Source organism: Sinohyriopsis cumingii, chromosome 14 (assembly GCF_028554795.1).
Source record: "Sinohyriopsis cumingii isolate HCF-2022 chromosome 14, ASM2855479v2, whole genome shotgun sequence".
In the NCBI taxonomy this organism is placed as follows: domain Eukaryota; kingdom Metazoa; phylum Mollusca; class Bivalvia; order Unionida; family Unionidae; genus Sinohyriopsis; species Sinohyriopsis cumingii.
Genome location: NC_142974.1, coordinates 54,967,370 through 54,995,122, shown reverse-complemented (window position 1 = coordinate 54,995,122; position 27,753 = coordinate 54,967,370). Strand labels below are relative to the sequence as shown.

Genomic DNA, 27,753 nt, shown 5'->3' with positions numbered 1-27,753 from the left:
GACTCTAACACTGAACACCAGGGAATTAACACGTGTAGGTAAAGTAACTGATTCAAGGCCTACCGGTCGACGTAAACAAAGATGTATGTGTAATTCAGAAACGCTAATTTAATATTTTTTGTTGTTGTTGTTGAATATTCATCACGATAGACCTTGAACGAGCTTTAACACAGATGGCAACCAGCAGTGAATCACAGAAAAAGTCTTTCATTCCTGAAGACATGACGGTGGGATTTATCGGTGCGGGTCGAATGGCCCAAGCAATGGCCAGAGGTCTAATTTCAACGGGTAAGTACTCACAGGTGTATTTGTACCAGCAGCATTATATGCGGTCATGTTAAATTATGTTATAATTATAAATTATATATTCCACCAAAAGGCTCTTAAATGCCCCTACCGACACATCTTTGCAATTGGGATGCCACGTACCCCCCCCCCCCCAAGCAAGAAGATAGCATAGCCTTGAGGCGCGACCAACTGTGGGGACAAAGCACGCTGGTGAAATTCCGACCATTAATTATATTCCGACCACTGACATATTCGCTGCTGATGACTAAGATTGCATGAACGTTGATTCATTTTGGACCAAATGCCGGGATAAATTTGAACCCTGCGAAAAAGTTAAAAGATAAAAAACGAACGTTCATTATAATTTAAATAAAACCAAAATAGTTAATGCTTTTTTCATTAGGACCAAAATTTGCCTGTCTCATTTGGACCATGTGAAATATTTAAAGAAAAACAACGAACACACATAATTGAAAATTTTATTAGTTTTTTTGGTGTAAAAGATGTTAAGGTAATGTAATTGCACTGGAGTTTGACGCGTTTTCGATAAAATAAGATGAAAATGTGTGACAACACCAAATACATGGCCCACTTTCAACTTGCACAGTTGTTGTATATTAATAGACCCATCACTTTTTTATTTATTTCTCATGCAAATAATAATTTGGTCACATTGTATTTACCAAATAAATATTGTGTAAAGAGTTAGTGATCTGTAACAATATTCAAATGTTGTAATTCTGTCGTTGGATTTTTATCTTGGAATTAAAATTCTAAACCATTAAACCAGTTTATTTTATTTTCATTATAACTTTTGTAAATATGACAATTATTATTTCAATTATGAATAGAAATACTTAATTTAAAGACTTATAAGAACCCTGGCTGAGTCGTACCAAAGACTTAAAAAATGGTACTAACAGCTACCTTGCTAGGCACTCAGCATTAAGAGGTTAGTGTTGGGACTGGTCGCCCTGGTGTCAGGATCGTGTGACTGGGTGGGACATCATGCTACGTGTCTGTGGCATGATGCCTCAGTGCTAGACATCACTATAAACTGTCACTCTGCAGACATCGTAGTGATATGACGGATTATTTTTTTTAAAGCTACGTTAAAAATCCAAATCACACACACACACACACATTTCATTTAAAGCACATTTGTGTTATACGTTATGTTTCTTTAAAAATAGATTAATAAATATTTCATCTTTAACAGATAGCACATATTATCATTTTCTTATGATGATTACAAGGTCCATTAGATTAACAGAATATAGATCTGATATTGAGGTATAATATTTTCATTTGACAGGACCCCAGTTCCAATTTTGTTTTCATAACTTTTTTAATTGTACTAGCATGTATTGCACCATACAGTATAAAGATAAATTCTGTATAAACTGGACAACATACTCGGGCTGGTAGATACGGAGCAAAACGTGTACTCCTGGGGTTCTTTTCACAGTTTGTTTTTCAGTGCTAGTAATTTGCATAAAATTAAATGATACGTTATAAATTTTTAGAAATAAATACTTGGTGCTTTATATATTCAGATAACACCACCATTTTCGATACTTGATACAATTTTCTTTTATTATTATGAGGTCCATAAGATTGACAGAATATGGACATATCAAATTGACACATGATAATAATGTTGAATTGAATAATATATTTGACAGGAACCAGTCTCATTTTTAGTATAAAGTTTTATATTTTTTAATTTTAGTTTTATTTTTAGTACTATTATAAAAAATATAATACTGCACAAATTGAAAAAAATGCAAAAAAGGATATTTAAATGCTTTTTTTAATACTGTGTTGGTCTGATTTGCTGTTTTTTTTGCAGTGTTAGTAATTGCATTAGTTTTAATAAAGTAAAGTGAACTATTTAATCTTTACACAAATATGAATAAACTCCTTTGAAAATATTTCACTGTTCATTTGACAAGATAAATGGTCTTATATTTATTCATTCAATTCTTTTACAAAACATTTATATATCATTTTATGCAAAAAGATTCCTTCTTCCAGAAATGCAGTTTTGTACTGCTCGCTATACCTGGGGAATAATGATAAATATCATACTGAAACATTTGTAAATGTCACATTTAAGTCTAAGATGAAAATGAATGAGATGCCATTTTGTCCAAATCAGCCTTATGATATGGTCAGAGCCAGACTGGTTTTTGGTCTGAATCAGCTTGCAATTTAGTCGGAATGAGCCACGGTCCAAATCTGTTGCATCTCTTTTGCTTATTACCTACATGCCAAATGACTTGTCTTGGTGCATATGAATACTGTATGTGCACAAATAATGCCATCATCACTTCATTCACTCTAGTCATTTGGCAGGGAATTTTAATACTGCACAGGAATTGGGAACCTCTTGTATTACATCCTGTTTGCTATACCTTTGTTTGAAGTTACCTCAGAAATTGTATTAGAGTGATTCTTCTGTGGAATGAAATGTTCAGACAGACAAGCACATCAACCATTTAATCTAAATTTGTAAAACAAATTTTACGTTCAAATTGTCAAATAGTCAACATGATCTTCTGTAAGTTTACAATAAAACATATAGTGATCAGCATGCTGGACTTGCCCAATCCTTCCGACAAATCAGCCTGGGTTGAATATGATGTTGTATTCTTGAGCAAGGGACTTTATTTCAGTAATCTCAGTACTAATTAATTATGATCAGTTGTGTTACTATGCTGCGTAAGACCAAACCAAACATGATATCATTTGTGTCCATCGACATGCAGTAAAAACAATGCAGACATGATAACCTTACACTTTTTTATTTTATTTTTTTATCCTCTAATAAGTTGACCACAGGCTTGATCCTGCATAAATTTCATCTTTCCAAAAATGTTTTTAATGAGCTTATCATTCCTTCCAGTTTTCTCCTCCCTACATTCCAAATATCCTTCACATTTCTGAATATAGTCAGGGATGGTCCTGGCTTTTAAAAAGCTGTCGCCAAAAAAATCGCCAACCTCAATATTTTGTCGCCAATTTTCAAAAAGTGTCGCCAGAACAAGTAGTGTACATTTTTTCAAGTGTTAATTTAGTCTATTAATGTAACAGGCAATGAAAATTACAAAAGATGGGTTAGTTAATACTCTAAATACAACAAGCATTAACAAAATGTTACAAAGTGTTACATGAAGATACGTCGCGATTTTAGGGCTGCCCACTTGTTGAACGCAGTTTCAAAGTCTAATTTTTCACATCTGTACATGCTGATTCTCATTAAATTCTCGAGAGATGAGATGCAGAGTTTATTTCTGATGTCAGTTTTTATGAGGTTCATCTTACTGAATCCACATTCACAGTCTACAGTGCTGACAGGTGACACCAGTAGTCTCTCAGCAGCCCCCCCCCACCCCCCCCCCACCCTTATGGCTAACTTCACAAAGCTTGTAGTGAATTGCTTCCTAAATCCCAAGAATGATCACTGAATGCTGTATAAATTTTCTCGACAAACAAAATAGGATCTCCATTCCCACGAATGAAACTTACACGAGTCAACACTTGGCAATATTGGACCGTATATATAAGCATAAATTCACACCCTATTTAGGTATTCTTTCACTCCTGTATTTTGAGAAATAAATAATTATTATTAATTATGCAAAACTGTTTTCTTTTTTGCTATTTTTTGTTGCGGAGTTTAAGTCTCTGCAGCCGTAACACGGGATTGATGGCAAAAGGAAAAGATCAATGAGTAAAATGCTGCACTGGCGACAGATATAATTGTGATTGAGATTTTTTCCATTTGCTTTGTATATATACGCAGTAGTCGGTACTTCAAAGGTTATCAGTTTTCTATGAAGGTTCAACAAAACTATTGTATTGGTATATGTAAAAAAAAAGAAAAAAAATAACAGAAGGATTAGCCATTCAATTAATTGTATCTGTTCTATTTGCGTCTTCAGAAGTTGGTCAGTTGTAGGTATAGTGCGGTAGCATGATTGACTGTATCACAGCATACAGTACTCAGCCCAGATGTCAGCATAAGCAGATTATGATGTAACAATGCACTGTAAAGATGGGGTTGTCAATAAGAACAAAGGATCGTTTGTGTAACAGATTGATTCCAATGCATTGCTTAGTCAAATTTGTGGCTTCCTTTCGTTCTGGCTTTAAATTTATTCAGTCCAAATCCATGATTGTATGTACAAATTAAATAACCAAAAAGTCTGTCGCCAAAAAAATCGCCAGATGGGATATTTTTGTCGCCAATAAGGAAAAAAAATCGCAATTTGCGACATTGGCGAAGCCCAGGACGATCCCTGATAGTTGTATTGACTAGGTTCTGCCATGCTCGGTCTTCGTTTTCCAGTAATCTTCTAACCCATCTTATCTTAATGTAGCTAATGAACGTATAAATGTGTATCATATTTAATCCTCCCTTATTCTCTTGGGATACTAGTATAACACGTTTAATTCTCTCTACTTTTCAATGCCATATAAACTTAAATAAGGTATGATTTAGTTCTCCGTCAGTGTTTGCTGATGGATTTGGAAGAGCTAAAAATAGGACGTATGAATATAAGTGGAACAAGAGCTTTTACAACGATTACTTTACCTACTACTGAAAGGCGTCTTTGACTCCAGCTTGCCAGAATTCTTTTTCCTATAGTTTCTTTTCACACTTAATTTCCACCATTTTTTTTAAGTGTAGAGAAAAATTGATGCCAACGAGTGTAAAGTTGGAAGGAGACTAGCCGTGTTTCATATAGACACATACTTTCATTGGAAATTTATTGTTTCCAGTCCAAATAACAGTGTTGTTATGTTACATTTATATCCAGATAATAGAAAAAAAGTCTTGCAAGATATTCATAGTTGCTTTTAGAGAAGGTTGAGATCCATGTGAAGAATAAAAGCACAGTTGACATACTGACCCAATTTATAATTGCTGACATCAAAGATGAGTCCATGACTTGCAAAGATTGTACCTCTATGCCCAAATGAACACAACAGAATGTCCCTATAAATACATATGAGAACTACATATGAGAACTAACAGGTAAAAGTTTTTTTTTTTCCAGCTGGCTAGGTGTTATTAAAGGATTAATAAATGTTTAATGTTTTTTTTTTTTATAAGTGCACCAATACACATCATATGCACAGTTATGGCGTAATTAGTTGAGCTTGATCACCAGTTCTGTCAGATTTTGTTGATGTTGACATGTTGTTTAGCCATGTTTAACAACAAACTTTTCCTTATTGAACTTAAGGAGAAACTGAAAGTGTCAACCTAGTTGCTGATTAGTTAATTAAGATATCTTGTTTTGCCAATACAGTCATAGCTTTGTTGTAGTTTGAGTTGATCCATCAACATTAAGATTCTTTGTCCATCCAAACTCACCAAAGTTGCTAAAATACAAAATGACATTAGGATGATGCATGAATATTCAAAAACAGAATTAGAAGCAGTGATTTTCAAAGCAAATGTTCAGAAAACATTGATTGGCTGGAAATTTTATATAACTTATTTTGTGAATTGGCCATGCCACAAATACGTTGATTGTCTTAGCTAGAGATCGAACTTGTTTTTTTGTTGTTTGTTTACCAGATTACCAGTTTTGTTTACCAGTATCTGGAAAAAAGAAACTCCAAACTATTATTTATTTTGTTGTGCTTGTTGACTGATACATGACAGAGTTGATTACATACAGCTAATGAAAAGAATGACTTCCCATTTCTTTAAGTTGGACCTGTTTTCAGTAAGGTGTAACAAAATATCATACACTGCTATTGTAATGCTAGAAAACATGCATTTAACAATCCAGAAGTGATTCGAGACTGATACAGCAACAGTAAACATTTTGTGTTCAACTCAGAAGTTTGTAAAGTTTGTTTGAACCTTAATTTTACCGCAGACAATCACATTTCCATAATTTGTGATTTTATTCGATATTTTAAGGGTCATGTCCATAAGACTTAAACCAGAATCATAAGGGTTGGCAGGTCTGTTATAGCTTTGACTGCAACTTTTTACAGAGAAGGGGTCTTTGGACTGCAACTTTTACAAAAGGAATATTTTAGACTGCAATTATGAAAATCCTATTGAGAACCTAGGACAGTATTCCCTTGTGTAATTACTAGCGTTTATTTTTTAAGATGGGTACACTTAAGGTATTGCAGCACTGTGCAAGCTTTGATTTCCCCCTGGTGGCTATGGTTTGCAAAGATATGGGATATGGTACATTTTATTGATTTTATGGATGAGGTCTTTGTTCATAAAGATAAAACATGTTAAAAGTTTGATGCATTTAGTAAGCTTTTTCACTCTTATCTATATAAGAACATCCATTGCACTGAAGACAGCCATTTTTAAGGCTTAGAGTGAAAGGCACATTAATTTGATGTTGTGAATAACCCATTGACAAGTAAAATTAAACCAGTTAAACAGTATTGCATATTTATCATTACTCTGGAAAAACAGGTGATGGGGTCTTCTTAGAAATGAAGGTATGCACCAAAGAATTGTGATATTGCGTCGTCCAATTCATGCAAACTGGTTGGTAGTAAGGCGGCAGAGGGGATCAGCTACAATCAAAACTGCCATATGCACACTTTGTGAGGTTCGGCAAAATTGTTAATGATAGAATAGAGGCATCTGAATCTTAACTAATTTGAAATTTTTTAGTCTGGGGTTATCAGACTGCTGCAGATGTTATATGTCTGTACATGTATGAGTCAGGTCTACATTGTCCTGTGTCCATTAATTTATATGTAATAGATTTTCTGATTAAAGAATATATAAATAGCCATGGGAATGGATATAAACAGACTTTTAATTTCTAATTTTGCAGGTGTTCTGAAGGCAAAAAACATCACAGCCAGTGATACAGATCCAAGAATGCTCAATTATATAAAGGTACTTTCAGGGCTGGAATTCAAGTACAGGTCTAAAATTTGAAAAATGACTAAAAAATATTACATTTTTGTCATTACAAATCGTCGTACTTGGAAAATGGTAACAGTTGCTCTTTTGTGTTTGGAAGAAGTTTTAGTATACATGTCCGGAAGGTCTGGACATTTTTAATTTTTGGTCTGGAAGAGGTATAAAAAATGTTGGAATGTTTCTTTAAACATTTGTGGCAGGAACCGTGTAATATTAAACAAATCTTATTTCTTTCGGCAGGGCTTCAAGTAGCATTATATTTTATGGAGTCCCGAGGACCCCCATACTTGTATTTTATAGGGTCATTACAAGATGTTAAAGGGTCCTATTTCCAAGGTTTTTGAGTAAGCTGTGTGTATGAGAGAGAGAGAGAGAAATAGGATATTATGGTTGCAAAATAACCAAATTCCATGACTAATTTTTATTTTCGTGGGTTTCTGTTTTGGTTTAATAAGAGTCCTCAGTGTGTCTAGATTTCAAGATCACATGCACTACTTATTCAGCTATACTCGGAAATGAACAAAATGCGTAATTAATGAACATGACCTCAGCATATGGTGTAGAAATTCCTTGAGACCTCTGGTTTGAGAAACCTTGACCTTGCTTGTAAACTGGAAATCAACTTCGGTCAGCAATTTTAATGCGTCCAACAGGACTCGTAGGATGGGGTTTTAATGTCATTTTTTTATTGCATTGCATTAGGGATGCACATTTGTGCATTATCGGAAGCCCTGTTTTGAGTTGTTGAATTATCAGAAATCTATACAAGTTCTTTTGACATGTCTTAGATTGCAGAATTATGTATCATTTATCAACCTACACACTTTGGACAATAATCTTAGATTGCATTCTTCTCAGTAAGTATTGATAGTTTCTAGTCTCAGTCCATATAGCAAAATCATCTACTGTTATAACCCTGACAGATAAAATTTCTTTCTAATAAATTTGTGTTAACTTACCATTCTTACCTTTTTTTGCAGGTAAGAAATTAAATCTTATGGTTGCATATTTCACACTTATTACCAGTTATGTTTCTTTTAAAAACTAACTCTGTTAACATGTCTCAGAAATTGAATATTATTGTAGCACATTTGCTACCAGCTATGATGTTGTCTCCCTTTAACAATATCAATGGAAACCACACTGAGGTAGATTTAGTGTGAAAGCCAAAAATGGGATGCAAGACCATATACATGTTATTGAAATGTTAGTGGTATACTGAGACACCTTATAGTGAGAGACTGTTATACTGAGACACTTTATAATGAGAGGATGTTTAGTGACTTGACTTGATAGTGAGAACTTTATACTGGGGCAATTTAAGTTGAGAGACTTGCATTGGGAGACAGTTATACAGAGACAAAAGTGAGACAATAATACTGAGAACTTTTATAGTAAGATATTATACTGAGGCACTCAGTAGTGAGAGATTGTGTTATCTGATATGCATCATAGTGAGACACACATATACTTACAATTGATAGCAAGAGAAATTATACGGAGACACCTAATAGTGAGACACCATTATCCTGAGACACTTTATAATGAAAGACAATTGTATTAATTTTTTATAGTGAGATACTTGTACTGATATACTTTATATTGGGATACTTGGACTGAGACACTTTATAATGAGACTTTTATAGTGAGATATTTATACTGAAACACTTCATAGTGATATACTTGTCCTGGTATACTTTATATTGGGATACTTGTACTGAGACACTTTATAATGAGATATTTATAGTAAGACACTTCATAGTGAGAGACTGCTATTCTGAGATACTTTATAGGGAGATACTTATGCTGAGACACTCCATAGTGAGCGACTATTATACTGAGACGTTTTAGTGAGATGTACCGAGACACTCCATAGTGAGAAAATAGTGAGACATAGTGAAAGATTTATACTGAGATATTAACATGAGAGGCAGTTATACTGAGACATTTGATACTGAGATGCTTTATAGCGACTGTGAGTGTGACTTTATAGTGAAACACCTGTTAGTGAGTTGCTGTTAAACTGAAGCACTCACTAGTTAGAATCTTGTACTGAGACTCTTGCCAGTTAGAACTGTTATATTTAAATGTTTTATGGTGAGAGAACAATTATACTGAGACTAAAAATTGGATCCAAGACCATACTTTTGTTCCATGAAGGCTTGTGTTATGCATATACACTTTGTATTAAGACTTGTACATATATAGTTTATAGTGAGAGAATGCTTTGTTGAGGTACTTTAAAATGAGATACTCTTATACTGTGACTTGTTAGTGAGAGACTGTTATACTGAGACATTTTATAGTGAGAGAACAATGTATTTCAAAATATGACACATTTCTGCGAACTTTTCAGGAGTTGGGTGTTCACATTACGGAAGACAATACTCAAGTAGTGGAGAGGAGTAAGCTGATTGTCATTGCCGTCAAGCCGAATGTGGTACGACTCGTACTGAAAGATATTTCTCGAGTCATGTCTCCAGATAAAGTATTGGTCTCCATAGCAGCGGGCATTCCCATATCAACAATTGAACAGGTATAGTAAACTTTTGACCAGATTTGTGTGGTCTGTATCAGAAGTTGGTCTTTGTATGCATGTTGCTGCCATGTAAAAAGATTGTAGTACTGAGATGTAAGGGTGGAGGGCCAGAAATGGATATATACATGTAGATAAATAGAGTTGTTAGCAAATAAACAGATTTTGATAAACAGGTTGGTTGGTAAAAGTTTAATGACTTTAAATTAGCAGTAGTGCACTAACATTAAGCTAATTAATTTCCCATCATACTAATTGTATTCATAATTTTAATACTCCAGTGGCTTATAAAGTTTCTGTTGTCAACAGTCAGCAATTATTAATGCTATAATTTTCTAAACTGTGAAACACTGGACAATGTCCAGGTTCACTAGTTGTATATATTCCTGAGATTAAGTTACTCCTAGAGGGTTAGAACAATTACGATTTGAAAAAGAAGCTAAATCTTTACCAGTTTTTCTAGATTTATAAAGTAAAGTTTTATGTGAAAGTGTGTAAACCAGACATAATTATATACTTGGAAAACCACCATTGTAGTGCCATTGTCATATATGAATGAGGTCTTTGTCGTTTTCTTTTATTATTATTTTTTCCCAGAATAACACTGTTCAAAAAGATGTTATTTGATAATCTTTTTTTTACAGTTTCTGGAGAATCGTTGTTTTACTTCAGAATATTTTTCAAGTAACCTTGGTGGTTTTCTAAAGCAAGATTTAAATCTCATTAAAATCAGATCTCTTTTCCTATGTTAAGGTCTGACAGCGACCACTTAGGGCTTATGTTCTGGTGACGTTTGAATTAGGCAATGAAAATGCAGCTTTGAGAAATTTGAAAGTGAATCGAGTCTTTTTGCACACACCAATGCTCTATTGCTATACTCCTTGGCATCTCAAACACAAAGGTATAAGATATCTGATTGGCAGATACAATTTGTGATTATAATAATAACTTAGGTCACCAGAACGTTACCCCTAAGCAGTCACTGTCAGAACATCATGTAGGAAGGTGGAGATCTGATTTATTATTTAGAACTGTGTGAATGATTTTGATATATAAGAAATAACTGTGTTGATAATCCGTATGGAAGGATTAGTAAAAGGACTTTTCAGTCTACTAGTCCTTCTGGCTAAAAGGAAATTTATGTTAAATTCTCTGCTTGAGTTTACGTTAATATGAGATATTTCATATGGCAGGCAAATCAGCCATCCCTAGATGACTCCTGGTTGTGATTATCACCCATAGATGACTGCTGGTTGTGATGTACAGTAAATTGGGGTCAACATGACTATGTGACATTTCCTATTGAAGGCAAATTAGTCAGCCATAGATGACTGCTGGTTGTGATGCACAGTAAATCCGGGTGAACATGACCACAAAATATAATAACAATTCCTGGTGCTTAAGGCAAGTTGTATAGGGTGACTAGCTGGGACTTCACAAAACGTTTTGGTCATTATATATTGGTTGTAACAAAACCAGGTTTGAGTGCAAATTAACCTCAAAGTGACTGCTGGTGAAGAGTGATGCTGAGTGTAGTTCAGTGACAAATATTGGTGTATTTCATGCAGTTCTTGAGCAACACTCAGCAGGTACTAAATTCACTTGACATTACAGACCTGAATGGGTCCACCTGGCAAGTTAGTGGATTGCAATGTGTATTTGACTCAGTTTTCAAAGACCTTTTAGCAGGTTACAACCTAGCCTGAAGTCCATCCATTGTGGTATGGAGTGTAGTTGTTGTTGTGGGGTTTAACGCCATTTTTCAGCACACGATAGGCTATACATGGCGGCCAGTATTAATGGTGGAGGAGGAACTCGGGAAAACCTCGGAAAGAACAACCGACCCACGAGAAGCTACTGGCAAGCTTTCTCACATGCCCACATTGGCTGAATCTGAGACTCGAACCTGCCAGACAGAGATGAGATGGCAGTGATCCGTAACGGAGAGCGCGTATGGAGTGTAGTTAGGTGACATCTACACCAAGTCAAGTGAAAGATGGTCATTATACTCTTTGTGTACCATATGTTTGTTTTAAATTGGATATTGAGTTCTATTAATGATTTCTCCACCGACTGGCTAGAAGATGCAGAAGATTTTTGTATGTCATAAGAACTTATTAATAGAAGCAGGATCTGCTGTGGGTCGTTGGGTCAGTGGGTCATTGGGTCGTTTGCTTCCTTCCATCAGTTGCCTTGACCTGCCCATGGGCAAGGCCCTTTACTTTCGGTTCCTTTGCACTAAACAGTCTACTTGTTTTGTTTCATAACAAAACACCAAAACAAACCATGATAGAAGGAACTTTCAGTGGATGGATAATTTGGACTGTAAGTCTCCAAAATTAAAAGAAAATTTATCAAATTACAAAATATGAGTAACTGTTTGAATGGTCTTTGGGAAGATTATACTGTCGCTGTTATTGTTGATACCAATCACCGAGAAATTGGCACTTGATGTAACATCTTGATAATCTTTTATTTCGTCATTTTATCTCGCTTTAAATCATCTCATGTATGGTAAAATTCTGCAAAAAAGATCAGACTAATTTTTACAGGGCATCCTGCTGCCTAGATGCAAACATTATTATTTTGGCATAATCATTACGCTTGTTTTCAGCAAATTACATTTTACGCTAGAATATATATGGATTATACCTTTTTAGTACATTAAAAAGAAGCAATAAAAACTCGTTTTTCACTTTTGTTATCATCTCTTTAATTTCACTCGTATACATTTGAGAATATTCTTAAAATGTTTACAGCTGCATAAGAAAAGCATTAAGAGTACTTTCCGTATTGGCTGCTTATAGCAACTGTCGTGGAACTTTACACACACATTCTTCCAACATGACCATAATGCTGGCCATCTTGAAAATTTTATTATCTCTGCAGCTACCGAAAGGATGGTCATAATGATGTGGGTTGTTACTGAAAGAATTGTTGCCTATCTAGTACTGAACGACCGCACTTCATGAAAATCTTGTTGCTTCTCCTTTGAAAGGATGGTCATTTCAGCATTATTTATTTATTATGTCTAGATATTACTATTAAAATTAGTGCTGATCTGACATCCAATATAGCTGCAATTGTAACCATCTTGAATTTTCTTTTGCTGATTCTCCTGATTGGTATGGTACTATTGACGTGAATTTTGACCAAAAGATGTATCACACTGTCTGGTTGATCCTCGAAGAAAATTGTGCTGATCTTGCATTCAGTGGAGCTTTTGTGAAAGCCAGATTGAAAATATTATTGTTCCTAATATTGAATGGATGGTCATGTTGGCATTAGGATTTCTCCTAAAGACTTCTTGTGGTGTCTAGTTGGTTTGGCTTGAAAATGGTGTTGATATGACATCCAGTATCTTGTTACCACTAATCCTGAATGCTTGATCATATTCACCAAAACACTCATGTCTAGTTGATTCTGACTGAAAATAATACCCCTTGGGGATAGAATATAGCAACCACTGTATGTTCACATTTATATGGGATTTACATAGCTGCCAACCCTCATGAATTTGGCGTGAATTTCACGGTTTTCTACAGCGATTCACAGATTCATGCCGCATGCAAACAAATCATGAATTCCCCAGCTAGTCATGATATTGGCAGTTGAATTTTTGAGATTGAAACATTAGCATATATCATAATTTGCTTTGAGTTTAGCTTTCGCACGTATGCCAACACCACTAATCATTCCATTTCATAATTAAGTTACACTGCAGTTAAAATATTTTCACCTCCAAGGAAAAAGATTTATATTCCACAAAAATGGAGTGCACTACCATTTGGCCTTACATTCAGCCATCAAACATTGATGTAGATTACGCTTTTCACAGTAGTGGGCCTTACATTCAGCCATCAAACATTGATGTAGATTACGCTTTTCACAGTAGTGGGCCGCGAATTTTACAACTGGGAATGTGCACAAGGGCTGGCATTGTTGCTTACAGTTTACCTGTCATACATGTACCGTGTGGTAATATTATTATATTGTACATGTATGACAAAAATTGTAAGCAACGGTACAAGCTCCTTTGGGTATGTGGCAGAATGAAGTGAAAAACGACACTGCTATAGCACCCCCAGCAACGTTCAGTTTTGGAGTACTTGAAGCCACCTACTCTAGTCCTGCACACTACCAGTGCTGAAGCATCGTTTGTGAGCTTTCTTGTTGAACATAACCTTTCCTTTCTCTTTTGGAGATCAGTGACAGTGACAGGTTATTTCCTATTTTGAAGAAAACTAAGACAAACTTTAGTGCCTCCTTAGGTGCTGAAAATTTGCAACAATTTTAGTCACCAAGATAACGCAGCAGGCAAGAAGCCTGAGCTGTTCTGATTTTATTTTTACCATAGCCTGATTGAGGAAGTTAAAGACTGGCACAGCATTATGTCATGACAAATAGTGTGAAGTCTGTGCATATCACTTGGCAGCTCTGGATTTACACTGAGAAAGCTATTATGCAGTTTAGCCGGTCCTAAATGAAAATAATGCCCCTTGGACATTGATATGAAAGCTTGTTATCTCTTCCTTGACATTTTTATATCTTGGAATTTTGTAAGAATATTAGAGAAGGGTTTGATACTCGGTAGAAAATATAAAGAACTGAAAAAAAACGGTCTTATCTTGGATTCGGGGAATTATTTTGGCCATTATAGCATCAATTGCCTGAAATGTCTCTTATTATTTTTGTTTCTTTCTAGGAACTTCCACCTAAGACGAGGGTGATACGGGTAATGCCAAACACGCCGGCTCTCGTACAAGCAGCCGCTTCTGTTCTTGCTCCTGGGACTGACGTTTTGCCTGGTGACAGCGAGTTAGTACAAGAACTTCTCCAGTGTATTGGTATTTGTGAAGCAGGTTCAGAGAAATTACTGGATGCAGTGACAGGACTTAGCGGTAGTGGTCCAGCTTATGTAAGTGGGTTTCAGAGACCAAAATATTTTATGTGCACTATCCAGTTAGAAATGACTGACATTTGTCCATCCACCCTTTGGGACAAGTTTGATGTTGCTACTCCTCCTAAACTACATGGCAGATTGCCATTGAACCATGACCACTCCTGTGGCCTTAGTGGTTAGAGCATCTACGTCAGGTGCGGGAGGTCATGGGTTTGAACCCAGTCAAGTCATACCAAATGGTACTAGCAACTGCACCTGGTCAGCTTGGTGTCAGGATAATTTGACGAATTTCATTTATATTTTCCATCATGAAAATAAAAGTTCATAATTTGTTGCATCTTACTATATAAAAAAATGTCCAACTTACAGAATAATATTGACATCTTTACCGAAAAGGTTAGGGTTGGAAGTTATGCTAACCAAATCCATTTTGAAAATTGCATGTGCCTGATCTGTTTCTGAAGACAGTGTACATAAAATGGCACCATCAACTGCTTTCTGAAGAGATCCCCAACTGTTCGTATGATGCCGTTCAACATGTGAACTAAACGTGTGCAAAGCAGTTAGCAAGCGGTGTCAATATTTTGATGTGTGATGATGCCAACTCAATTGAAAATAAATTGCTTCTTTCCATGAACCTGCCTCGTACAAATTAACCTCAGCTTTATTCACTAGGCGTTACTTAAAACTTTATCAAACAAGCTGATTTATTCTGAATGGATATTTCCAGCTTGAACATGTCTGAAAGATCAGACCAGACTATCTGTGGCATTGAGATACCTGGACTTAATCCAACAATTTCAGGATTATTTACTTGAACAATATTAGTTTGTACCAGCAGACATGATTCGCATATGTCAGTGGTTTTGTCAAACAACCATGTTGATTCTACTAAAATAAACACAGTAAGAAAAATATTGTGTGTGTTGGATTTCTTCTTTATGTGCGGCTTATATGTCATTGGGCCTTTAAATTTGTGGTTTTAGGCAACATTGATATCCACGGCCCCCCACAAGCTGAATATGATATACATTCTATGTACTAGTTGAACTATAATGTATAGTTGCTCCTAACTGAAAATGGTTGCTGACCTGACATTATGGAAACCATGGCATCCAACTTGAAAATCTTGTTATTGTTATTCCTCCTGGATGTGTTTGCTTGATTATTGTCATATTTGTGAGTTATAAATAAGTTATTTACTGACATTTGATTTCAGAGTCTAGCCTTATTTACAAAGTTGGAATATTTTGGAAGTGAATGAGGTAAACAAAATTATTCATTCCTATTTTATCTCACCTCTGTCTGCATTAGTTTGAGACTCAGGCTTGACAGATGTGGGTATTGAGAAAGCTGCCAGTAAATTTCTGTGGTTCAGTGGTTTTAATTGGGGTTTTCCATCACCAGTTATACTGGCTGCCATGTGTATCCTGCCTTGTGCTGAGAAATGGCATTTAATCCAAAAACATCAACAACATTGCTACAAGTTGTAAGTTCCACTTAGATTTTCACTTTCTAACTTAGAGCAATAAATTATTTGTTAATTTGCTAAACTTGTTGGTTTTGCTTTTTTCTGTTACTTAATGCAAGGCCTAGAGTTGTAACAACATTCACATGGGGTTTTCACCAAATACCTTGTTCTGTCAGAAGGTCCTAAACAAAATTGGGCCCTGACATGCATCTATATTGGCCTTGATGTTTATCTTGAAAATCATGTCATAGCTATTAGAATATTGGGGATGTCAACAAAACATGCTGCAGTTCAAGAGAAGAATTATTAAAATGAAAACAACCATAACTCCAGGTGTAATGTTGTTGGATTATTATATGCTAACCGTATGTCTGAGAATGTTATGTTATAATGTCTGTCTGTCCATCTGTCTGTCTGTTACCAATTTTGCTTCCACACAGTAACTCTATTTATTGACAATCTACATATATCGAAGTTGTATATGGCTTGAACTTGGGATTAGGCACCTTTGCTGTCTGAAGGTCGCTGATCTATTTTGTTCCACATTTAGCCATGACATATGTTGCTAGATGATGTCTGATTGGATATAGTAAAAAGAGAATAATCCAGTCAGATCCCTTGTTACATTGAAAATTGGGAAAGATTGTTACCAAATAATCAGCAGTTTCAGTACACAGTCATGGATGTTGCACATAGGTTTCTCCAAGTTCATCATTTGACACAACTTTTAATATTAATTAGTTCCCATGGACGCGATGGAAATGACCTTACTGATTACCTACGAATCATATAATCAGCTGTCTCATTGGCTTTTTTATTTCACTTGATGTAGGCAGGGACTCAATAAACTGCATGAGGGCATTTTTTCAAAATATTGTTTGCACTAGCTACAACTGCCAGGGAATGATCGGGAACAAAGTCGATTGACAACCTTTGGCAAGCAAAGATTTGGTGTGAGGGATACAGAACCTTGTTGATTTTGGGTCAAAAACATGAAGATCAACTTCGTTGTGGGTGAAAGAAGAAATAACTTTTTTTTAAGGAATGTGTTGACATCATGTTTAATACCGTAGTTGCTATATCATGCTGAAGAAGTGGATGCTAGTGCCGTTTCCAAGGAGATAATGAAACATACTGGTTACCTTCAAGTCATGAGTCTGAAATAACATGGCTCCCCTAAACAATTTCTGTACAGTAACTAGATTTCTCTACCATCTGCAGTTGCAATACTTTGTAAGCAGAGCTTTGTCAATCTTGGGCTCAGTAGGTCATTAGACAAGGTCACTGTGACTGGTATAAGAAAATTGGCCTCAGCACAACAACTTCAGTTTCCATATGTTCACATATATGCCAGTAATTGTGCTTTTGGCATAATCTATACATCTTTGTCACCAAATTATGTCTTATGCTATGTGGGTTGCAACTTTTAGGTACATTAAAAAAATAATTTAAAAAATAAGGCAATACATAGTTGTTTTTCATTGTTATTATAATCTCTTTAATATCACTTTTCAGACAAAATTGAAAATATTCTTAAAATGAAGACTGTTGCATAACAGTATCATACAAGTACATCATAGATTTCAAGGTGCTTCTCTACTTTTCTATTTATAGCAGTCATATTTGACATAATTCTGAGAAAACAATGGTTTCTTCAGTTTGAAAATTTGCCTCACAAAGTCCTGAAAATAATGATGGATTTAGTTAATGGACCAATCTATACGTAACAGAAAATGGTGCCAGATGTATAGTATGTGACTGAAAAATGCTAAAGTGGATGGATGTTTTTAAACTTCAGTACATGTCAAGTCAGAAAAAGGACATAAATAGTGCCTCACATTTAAAAAGAAGAATTTGAGAGTGATTTGATACTGCATTTGATTGAGCTTATCATCAAGCTCATTGCAGAATTTCTGGATTTTATGATAATTTAGCGAAAGGTAGACATGTAGACTAGTTAAAACAAGTATGTAAATTATTTGCCACTGTGTTTTATGTTTGTATTAAGGAACTAATCTGCATGAATTTTGTCCATTTTGGACAAGGATTTTAACCAGAAACAGGTGCAGGTTAGTAGCAAACATAATTGTACATTTTTCGTACAGTCCCTGTGATTATGGCATGCAGTATATAGACTGCACTTTTTATGTGCATATTACTCTTTTTAAATTAGCAATAATTATATCTCTTTGGGGGACCACTCCTGTGGCCTAGTGGTTAGAACGTTTGCCTTGGAAGTGGGAGGTTGTGGGTTCGAACCCCGGCCAAGTCTTACCAAAGACTTACCAAACTGGTATTAACAGCTGCCTTGCTTGGTGCTCAGCATTAAGAGGTTACTGTTAGGACTGGTTGGCCTGGTGTCAGGATAATGTGACTGGGTGGGACATCATGCTACGTGTATGTGGCATGATGCCCCCAGTGCTAGACATCACTATAAACTGCCACACTGCAGACATCATAGCAATATGACTGAAAATTTTTTAAAGCTACATTAAAAATCCTAATCACGCACACACACCTCTTTGGGGTTGGCTTTTATTGTCCCTAGTCCTTAGATTTTATTATGAATGGCTTGCACCTGGGATAAGGAAGAACTATGTTGATGCTGAGGCCAGAAGGTCAAAGGTCAGGGTCATTGTGACTGAAAAACAATAACTTGAGTTCTTTTCATTTTGTAGCACATAGATCAAGACATTCCAACACTTATTTGAGCTAACGGAACAATATTTTTTATTCATGCATTACTGTTTTTTTAAACCTTTAGTATACATTATTTTGTCAGATCCTGGTCTGTGTTTGAGTATGATCAAAGTACAGCAAAGATCATTTACACTGATCAGAAGGTGTATAATTGGCAGATATAAATTGATTCAGTAAGCATGTGAGTGAATGTTATAAATGGTTAAATCTAAAATAAAGTTTGATTTCTTTTTGTTTTGTTAGGCTTTTGCAGCAATTGAGGCCCTATCTGATGGTGGTGTCAAAATGGGATTGCCTCGAGATTTGGCAATTAAACTAGCAGCCCAGACATTGCTGGTATGTATCAGGATATCAAACATAATGTAAATTACTGTATTGCTGGTATGCCTCAGGATGTCAAATATAATGTAAATTACTGTATTGCTGGTATGCCTCAGGATGTCAAACATAACGTAAATTACTGTATTGCTGGTATGTATCAGGATATCATACATAATGTAAATTACTGTATTGCTCAGGATGTCAAACATAATTTAATTACTGTATTGCTCAGGATGTCTCAGGATGTCAAACATAATGTAAATTACTCTATTGCTGAGGATGTCAAACATAATGTAAATTACTGTGTTGCTGGTATGTATCAGGATGTCAAACATAATGTAAATTACTGTATTGCTGGTATGTATCAGGATGTCATACATAATGTAAATTACTGTGTTGCTGGTATGTATCAGGATATCACACATAATGTAAATTACTGTATTGCTGGTATGTATTAGGATATCATACATAATGTAAATTACTGTATTGCTGGTATATGTCAGGATGTCATACATAATGTAAATTACTGTGTTGCTGGTATGTATCAGGATATCATACATAATGTAAATCACTGTATTGCTGGTATGTATTAGGATGTCAAACATAATGTAAATTACTGTATTGCTGGTATGTATCAGGATGTCAAACATAATGTAAATTACTGTGTTGCTGGTCATACATAATGTAGATTACTGTGTTGCTGGTATGTATCAGGATATCATACATAATGTAAATTACTGTGTTGCTGGTATGTATCAGGATGTCAAATATAATGTAAATTACTATATTGCTGGTAGGTATCAGGATGTCAAACATAATGTAAATTACTGTGTTGCTGGTATGTATCAGGATGTCAAACATAATGTAAATTACTGTATTGCTTGTATGTCTCGGGTATCAAACATAATGTAAATTACTGTGTTGCTGGTATGTATCAGGATGTCAAACATAATGTAAATTACTGTATTATTGGATGATCATCAACTCTATCGGATCAAAAGCTTTTTGAGAGAATGCAGTTAATATAAAAATGTTGACTGTATAATTAAGAATTTTTTAGCTTTAAATAATCAAACCAAAAGCTAAATGAGCTTAATGGTATGGCCAGTGTCCATTTTGTGTCATCCATCATAGGGTGATGTGGCAGTTGATTAATCAGGTTTATGAACACCATAGAGTTCAATGTCCAGTTGGTTTCGTCCTTCATCGACCATCAGCAATGGCTAGAAAACACTCAAGATGCCTCATTTCTTAATAGACTTTTTTGGGTAAGCTGATACTATCAGGACTTAATATTAGCTGGGCAAGCTGATACTATAAAGAATAAGCTAATATAATCAGGACTTTGATTTAATGGGAAAGCTGATACAATCAGGACTTCTGAATTGGTGGGCAAGTTGATACAATCAGGACTTCTGATTTAGTGGGTAAGCTGATACAATGAAGTCTTCAGATTTGGTGGCAAAGCTGATACTATCAGGACTTCTGATTTGGTGGGTAAGCTGATACTATTAGGACTAATGATTTGCTGGGTAAGCTGATACTGTCAAGACTTCTTATTTGGCAGGTAAGCTTTAAAAATTAGTTACCTGGTCTGCATCCTGAAAGAAGTTGCCTGCTGCTGAGGCTGTATAGATGATCAAACTTTGATTTGGTAACATCAGTTCATGGATGAATGCAATTACTATGAACAACATCCACAAATATATATATATATATATATATATATATATATATATATATATATATATATATATATATATATATATATATGAGGTGATCATGTCTGATTGGCTGTACTTTGGAATACTGATAAAAGTTTGGAAAGAATGGGCATTTAAGCTTGTGTCGTCAAGACCTCAAATATGTTAGTTTTGGGCAAGACCTCACAGCATCTGCACGTATTAATGAGGTGGTCTTGCGTCTGATTTGTTGAGCTTGCGAACCCTGCAGAGGTAATTTTTCTGATTGGATTTTAATGATATTTGGTATGTAAGTTTACATCATGAAGATCTTTGACGAGTTTGATTATGGGTAACTTCTGCCTGCAAATCAGATGAACAGACTTAATATTCTGATTAACTGAGCTTAATAAATTCTCAAAATAAGATTTTGATTTGGTTTTTAAGCTTATATCGAGACTGCAGATGCATTCAGTTATGAGTGATGTTCACACACATTAATAATGTGGTTTTGCATCCAATTTGTTAAGCTTATGAGAGATCATATTTCTAACAAAATTTTATCAGATTTCATATGAAAGTTTATATCATGAGGGTCTGTGATGAGTTTGATTCTGTGATCCATGATACCCACACAGTTTCTGAAAGTAACAATCTTTCCCAAACTGTATTTTCCAACTGTCTCAACTGAGGTAGCCATTGCTCCATCATATAAATTTTAAATGGTTCCACCAGAAGACACTTCTAAAATCAATGTGATCTCTGGGGCCAGGGATATAGAATAGACCTGATCTGCACTTCTGTATGTAGCAAGAGGGGTGATTGCTTGTCATGATAGGATATAGAATGGGCCTGATGTGCCCTGCTGTATGTCCTGAGAGGGGGATATAGAGAAGACCTCATGTGCCATTCTGCCTGTCATAATAGGGAATTTGAATAGATCTGTCCTAACCAATGACCAATGTAGACAACCTGTTTTGGTGTGGGTTGCGTATCCTGTCCATGGAGTGGAAGATCATGGTATTTGAATGGAGGAAAGGTCACCTGGTTCCTACCCTAGTAGTGCTCTCTACTTCAGCTTGAAATGAAGGCCAGAAGTGTGAGGAGAATGGTTTGGTAGGAATAACTGACTTGTCTTACCAAACATTTTTTTAACATGTTCTGTACATCAGGTCACCACTGCAAATCAAGGAAACATATTATATTGTTTATAACCTTACAAAACACAGGGATGCTCGTGCTGGTGGCAAGGGTCAAACCAGTTAATGATCTCTTTCACTTGAGAATATCACCTTGTTTGGATCTGACCTGAAGATTCAAATCCACTAAGTAAGCATAGGTCATGGATCTCTTGTTGGGCTTCTAGGTGGGTGGAGGTCAGTGATGATGATGCATTATGGGAAAACAGTAGAAGCAAGCAACAGTGGGATACCAGGTCTCATGAAGATCAGGAATGATTCAACCCTTGACTTTGGAATTGGAAACTGTTCCAAGTAGAGGAAATCATCAACTGATTGAGTATCAAAATAGCTAACAAAGCTATCTCCTTTTTGGTTATGAGAAGCAGTTCAGGATCTGGTTACAGAGCCATAAATGTTGAAAACTTAACAAATTATTTGTCAACTGCAGTTGCAAAAGTAGTTTTATTTAGTCATCTTCTTGGGTAACAAATATCCATGAAATTAAATCCAGCACAAAAGATAGTGTTGTTGAAGAACATTATGGTAAACTGTAAGACCATGAAATTGGCCATTTACTGGGATGTCAAGAAATTTTGTTCCATGAATATTTACGACGTTATAGTTCATGGACTGCATCTACATCTAATTGAAGTGGAAACTTTTCATGCTAGTTAGGGAAATTTTTGTGTTAGTGTATGTTAATGTGATGAGTACATGTATTCCTTTTCAGGACTGAGTATCACCATAAGAATTTCAAGAGACCTGTCTGCTTGAATTTTACTTAATAATTTCTTATGTTCTCTAAATCTTTTGTTATTTATTCAGTCAGTGTGTTACTGGCCCTCATTGATAAATGTTTAACACAGTGTTGACATCCAACTCGAAGTTTCTGATTTTTTAAGAATAGTAGTAAATTATAGGCTTGATTGTCAAAACTTCCTGTCTGTATCAACAGGCTCTCAAATGTCATTGTTTTACAGGGGGCCACGTATAATGCAAACTTAATCATTCCATTTTAGTAATGGTTATTATAAGTTGGATATTGTATTTTCTTTTATCGCTTTTCATTTGGGAAAAAAATAATTTAATAGATTTAACACGGTGTTATCTTGCTATAAATTGGAGACAAATTCGTTAAATCAGAGTTAGATTTCCTATAAAAAAAATCCATGAAAGTAAATGTCATTGTGTTCAGACTACATGTGTACAGATATTTTGTTTGATATTTAGCCCTTATTATGAAGCAGTGGAGTGTCTGTTTCTTCAATACAAATTGATGCAGAATTTTTGCCTGCTATTGAAAAGGCAAGAAGAAGAATTAAGTTAATACGACATTTAATAATTGGGGGTCCCGGGTCGTCTAAAGCGGTCACTGTTACAGATCACTGCCATCTCATCTCTCTCTCTCTTTCTATGGGTTCGAGTCTGGGGCTCTCCCAAGGTGGGTACATGAGAAAGCTTGCCAGTAGCTTGTCATGGGAAGGTGGTTCTTTCCGGGGTTTTCCCGGGTTTTTCCTCTGCCATGTATAGCCTGCCTTTTGCTGAAAAATGGCGTTAAACAACACTTAATAACTGTCAGCTGTACTGAAACTTCTCTCTCTTTTTACAGGGTGCATCAAAAATGGTTTTAGAGACACAGAAACATCCAGCCCAGCTGAAAGATGAAGTTTGCTCTCCAGGGGGCACCACTATCACTGCCATGCATGTTCTGGAGAAAGGCGGTTTCCGAGGAGCATTGATTGATGCAGTGGAAGCTGCCACTTTAAAAGCAAGAGAACTGGGATCAAAGAATTAAATTTCTCAGGGAATATGAAGAAGAATGTTTTCAAAAGTTAACATTTTTACATCATGGTAACCATGATAATCAGTTACGTACAAAAGAAATGGTATGCTTACATACTTTTGAATGGACCAAATTTTTGAAGGGACATGGTTTAGCTGCCATATTTATTGAGAAAAAATGGAAATATGCTGCCTCTTGTCATGTAATGTCTGTATGAATGCTCATTATGCATATATACAAAAATTGTGACTGGTTTCTGTTTTATTTTATGTACCATTGTCTGGGAAGTCTATCAGTGTACATGACAGTCATAGGCATTTCAGTAGTCATGGTACTAATTCAGTTCCCATAGTAAACCTATGCAAACACCACGATATTAAAAATTCAATAACTTCAAATTTTTGAGTGCTCATGATCAAACCTATATTTATCAGTGTAGATGAAACCTGGATGCCAGTTTTTGTGTAGAGAAAAGGATATGAGCCACGACATTTTCTGGACCTGCATGTGTTTGAAACGTGTGCTTTCAGTTCTGCATCAAAAAGTCAGATGCTAATTTTAGTATTGAGTGTTCCAAACTCAAGACTGTCAAAAGACTGAAATTCCATCAATAAAACAATGTCTCTATTTTTTTCATGTATAACTAGGATAAGCCCTCAAAAGATTTTTTTTCCTAAAAGTAACTTACATTATCAACCAATCCTAGTCAGCCAGACCCATATATACTCTATTTTATGTTCACCCATTTCCAGGCTGGTTCCCATTTTTCCATATCATTAGTACTGTGTATCCTCTATCCACCCTTGGTTTTCTTGACAGCCCTAGGAATTGTAGTTCAATACATAAGTAAGCAATGTGCATAGTTCTGCTTGTCAAAGATTACATTAGTGAATATTAAATACTATTGCAAGTTCATGTTCACCTAAAGAGCAATGGTGCATTTCAGGCAACATTTAAATATTGGAGCTTTATTTAAGAAAATCAAAAAAAAATTTAACATGAAGCTGTCTAATAAGAATGATCTTTTTTAATATCACTATGTATCGCTTCAATTTAATGCTAAAATATATTACCAGCCTTGTCATATTATGTAATTAATGAGTAAAAGGTCAAGGTGACCATCTGTATGTACATGTATTATTACAGAAAAAGAGATTTAAATGACAAAAATTACCTAAAATTCCTCCCAGAAGACATATAATTTAAAACTAAAGTAAGGTAGACGTAAGTCCATTAAAATGCACAATATGAACATTCAAAACATTAACTGAAAGAAATTAGTGGGATGCAAAGTCATGAGAGGTCATCACCATTAAGCGTGGTGGAAGAGACCTAAGTGATCATATCAGAAGCATTATGTTTCAAACCACAACATAGAAATATCATATTGCTTACTATAATTACTCTATAAATGGTAAATTGTTTAAATTTTTTATATTTGTTGCTTAGATATAAACCAGAGTGCAGAACACTCCACCTAACTTAGTCAGATCTACACACTGTTCCCCCTCCCACCTTCTTGGCAACAGATGATATATCTGAATGTGTTTAATATCGCACTAAGTGTCACTCTGTGGTTTACAAAAGGTATTAATTTGGCTTGTTATCCACAAATAGAACCATATGATTGCATTTATAGTAAAGTTAATTCCACTTGCACATGTGGAGTCACTGTATTGCTATGGCTGTCTATAGAACTCACAGTACTAAATTCAGTTCCCATAGGAAACCTATGCAAACACCATGGTATTAAAAATTCAGCAACTTCAATTTTTGAGTGCTCATCAAACCTATATCAGTATAGATAAAACCTGGATGTCAGCTTCTATGTAGAGGAAAGGATATAAGCCTCTGCATTTTCTGGACTTACATGCGCTTGAAACATGTTCTTTCAATTCTGCACCAAAGAGTTGGGTGCTTATTTTAGTAATAAGTGTTCCAAACTCAAGACTGTTAAAGGGCTAAAATTCCATCAATAAAACAGTCTCTATTTTTATTTCATGTACAACTAGGATAAGCTCCCAAAAGATTCTTTTTCCTAAAACATAACTTACATTATTAACCAATCCTGGTCAGCCAAACCCATATATACTCTATTTTATATTCAGCTGTTTCCAGGCTGGTTCCCATTTTTCCATATCATTAATATTGTGTGTCCTCCATGTGCCAAAAGTTGTGATTAAGGGAGATAACTGCAAATATGGAGCTACATCATTTCTGACTTTAGTTCAGACTACTAAATTGGCAAGAGTTAACAGTTCTTTATTGCAAAACCCCCAGGTCAGTAGTTATTTGCTGGAACATTAATTAGTTAGCATAATATGTACAGGAAAATATAAAATGTTTCATAATAATTGTTTGTAGTGAGTAATATGATTGTAAAATTCCTATTAAACTTGTCTTGATGTTGTTGTATAATTATTTATTGGTATGTATCTGTTTATTTACTGGTGTATGGTCGATTCTGTTTATGTGTATAAATTGATGTTTTGGTGTATTCTATTTACGAATTCTAAGATATTTAAAATCCTGTCAGTGAACTTGACAAAATGAAAGTAATAAATACTAGTGCAGTTGTAGAAATTTATCTACATATTTTGTTTAAGACTAAGCAACATAGTACAGTGTACACTCCATTTGGATTTTGAATAAGCAACATAGTACAGTGTACACTCCATTTGGATTTTGAATAAGCAACATAGTACAGTGTACACTCCATTTGGATTTTGAATAAGCAACATAGTACAGTGTACACACCATTTGGATTTTGAATAAGCAGCAATGTACAGTGTACACTCCATTTGGATTTTGAATAAGCAACATAGTACAGTGTACGCATCATTTGGATTTTGAATAAGCAACAACGTACAATGTACATCTGTTCTGGATTTTGAAAAATCTCTTTAAGTTCACAGTAGTCCTTGGGAATAAATATTATATATGTCGAAAATTGGAAGAAATCTAGTCAAACTGAACAGTGTAGGATCAAGGGTCCTGCTACAAGTACATTGTCATTTGCTTGTATGGAACCAATTAATTGCTGATTTTCATTTCAACATGCTTTTAAAGTATTCTGACCCTGAACACATTTCACCATATACTGGATGACTTGTATAATATTAAAAGGTACGTTCATTTTTATTCCAGTGTTAATAAAGTCTGATTTTTGTCTGCACATGTTTCTTTTCACTGATCCTTGAGATGTCACCAATGTGGTGTCCCATATTAACAAAGTATTGAAACTGTCCCATATTAGCAAACCAATAAAAGTGGCCCATATTAGCACAATATCAGAAGTTTTTTGGGGCTGCATGATGTGACTAACATGATGCAGAGACATAATGGTGACATGGAAGGGGCAAGTTACAGGAGAAAGAGAAGTATAGATTTTTAAAAAAAGGCCAGTAAATCAGATGCAGAATGTAGAATTGGGGCACGGTGACATGCCTCTAAGCACTTACCTGAATGGAAACCTGCTTGACATCTAAGGGCATAAGTGAATCAGGGTTAGATCATTTTGAGATTATCTTTTGAGGTTTTGTAGTTAGAGGAATGATCACATGACTGTGTTAACTTTTACTCAAAATGTTGGCATTTGTTTGAGATCACAGCAACATACATGTGATTCTTCCAGTAAACAGAAATTCTATATTAAAGGCCATCAATCTTACATACATTTTTTAAAGTTAAAATCTACCCCTCCACTTTCAAAACATAAAAGGTTATTAATATTATTATTTATTTATTTATTTCTTCTTACCAGAGACTTACAAAAATGGTACTAACAGCTGCCTCACTAGGCGTTCAGCATTAAGAGGTTAGTGTTAGGACTGGTCAGTCAGGTGTCAGGATAATGTGATTGGGTTTGGGACATCATACTACATGTCTGCAGCATGATGTCCCAGTGCTAGACATCACTATAAACTGCCACACTGCAGACATCGTAGTGATATAACTGAA

General features: G+C 35.2%; 1 protein-coding gene across 1 annotated transcript; it reads left to right on the top strand.

Moving 5' to 3' along the window:
- Positions 1-26,968, top strand: LOC149783848 (pyrroline-5-carboxylate reductase 2-like). The gene is made up of 6 exons (XM_089932050.1): positions 1-288; positions 7,125-7,189; positions 9,573-9,752; positions 14,458-14,670; positions 19,070-19,162; positions 23,620-26,968. Exons 1-6 carry the CDS (start codon positions 174-176, stop codon positions 23,803-23,805), a joined length of 852 nt encoding a protein of 283 aa, XP_089788176.1. The 5' UTR covers positions 1-173; the 3' UTR covers positions 23,806-26,968.
- The last annotated feature ends 785 nt before the right edge of the window (positions 26,969-27,753 follow it).

Coding starts and splice junctions, on each gene's coding strand:
- LOC149783848 (XM_089932050.1), top strand. CDS start 174: ATGGCAACCAGCAGTGAATCACAGAAAAAGTCTTTCATTCCTGAAGAC. Junction 289..7,124: donor CAGAGGTCTAATTTCAACGG/GTAAGTACTCAC, acceptor CTAATTTTGCAG/GTGTTCTGAAGGCAAAAAAC. Junction 19,163..23,619: donor TAGCAGCCCAGACATTGCTG/GTATGTATCAGG, acceptor CTCTTTTTACAG/GGTGCATCAAAAATGGTTTT.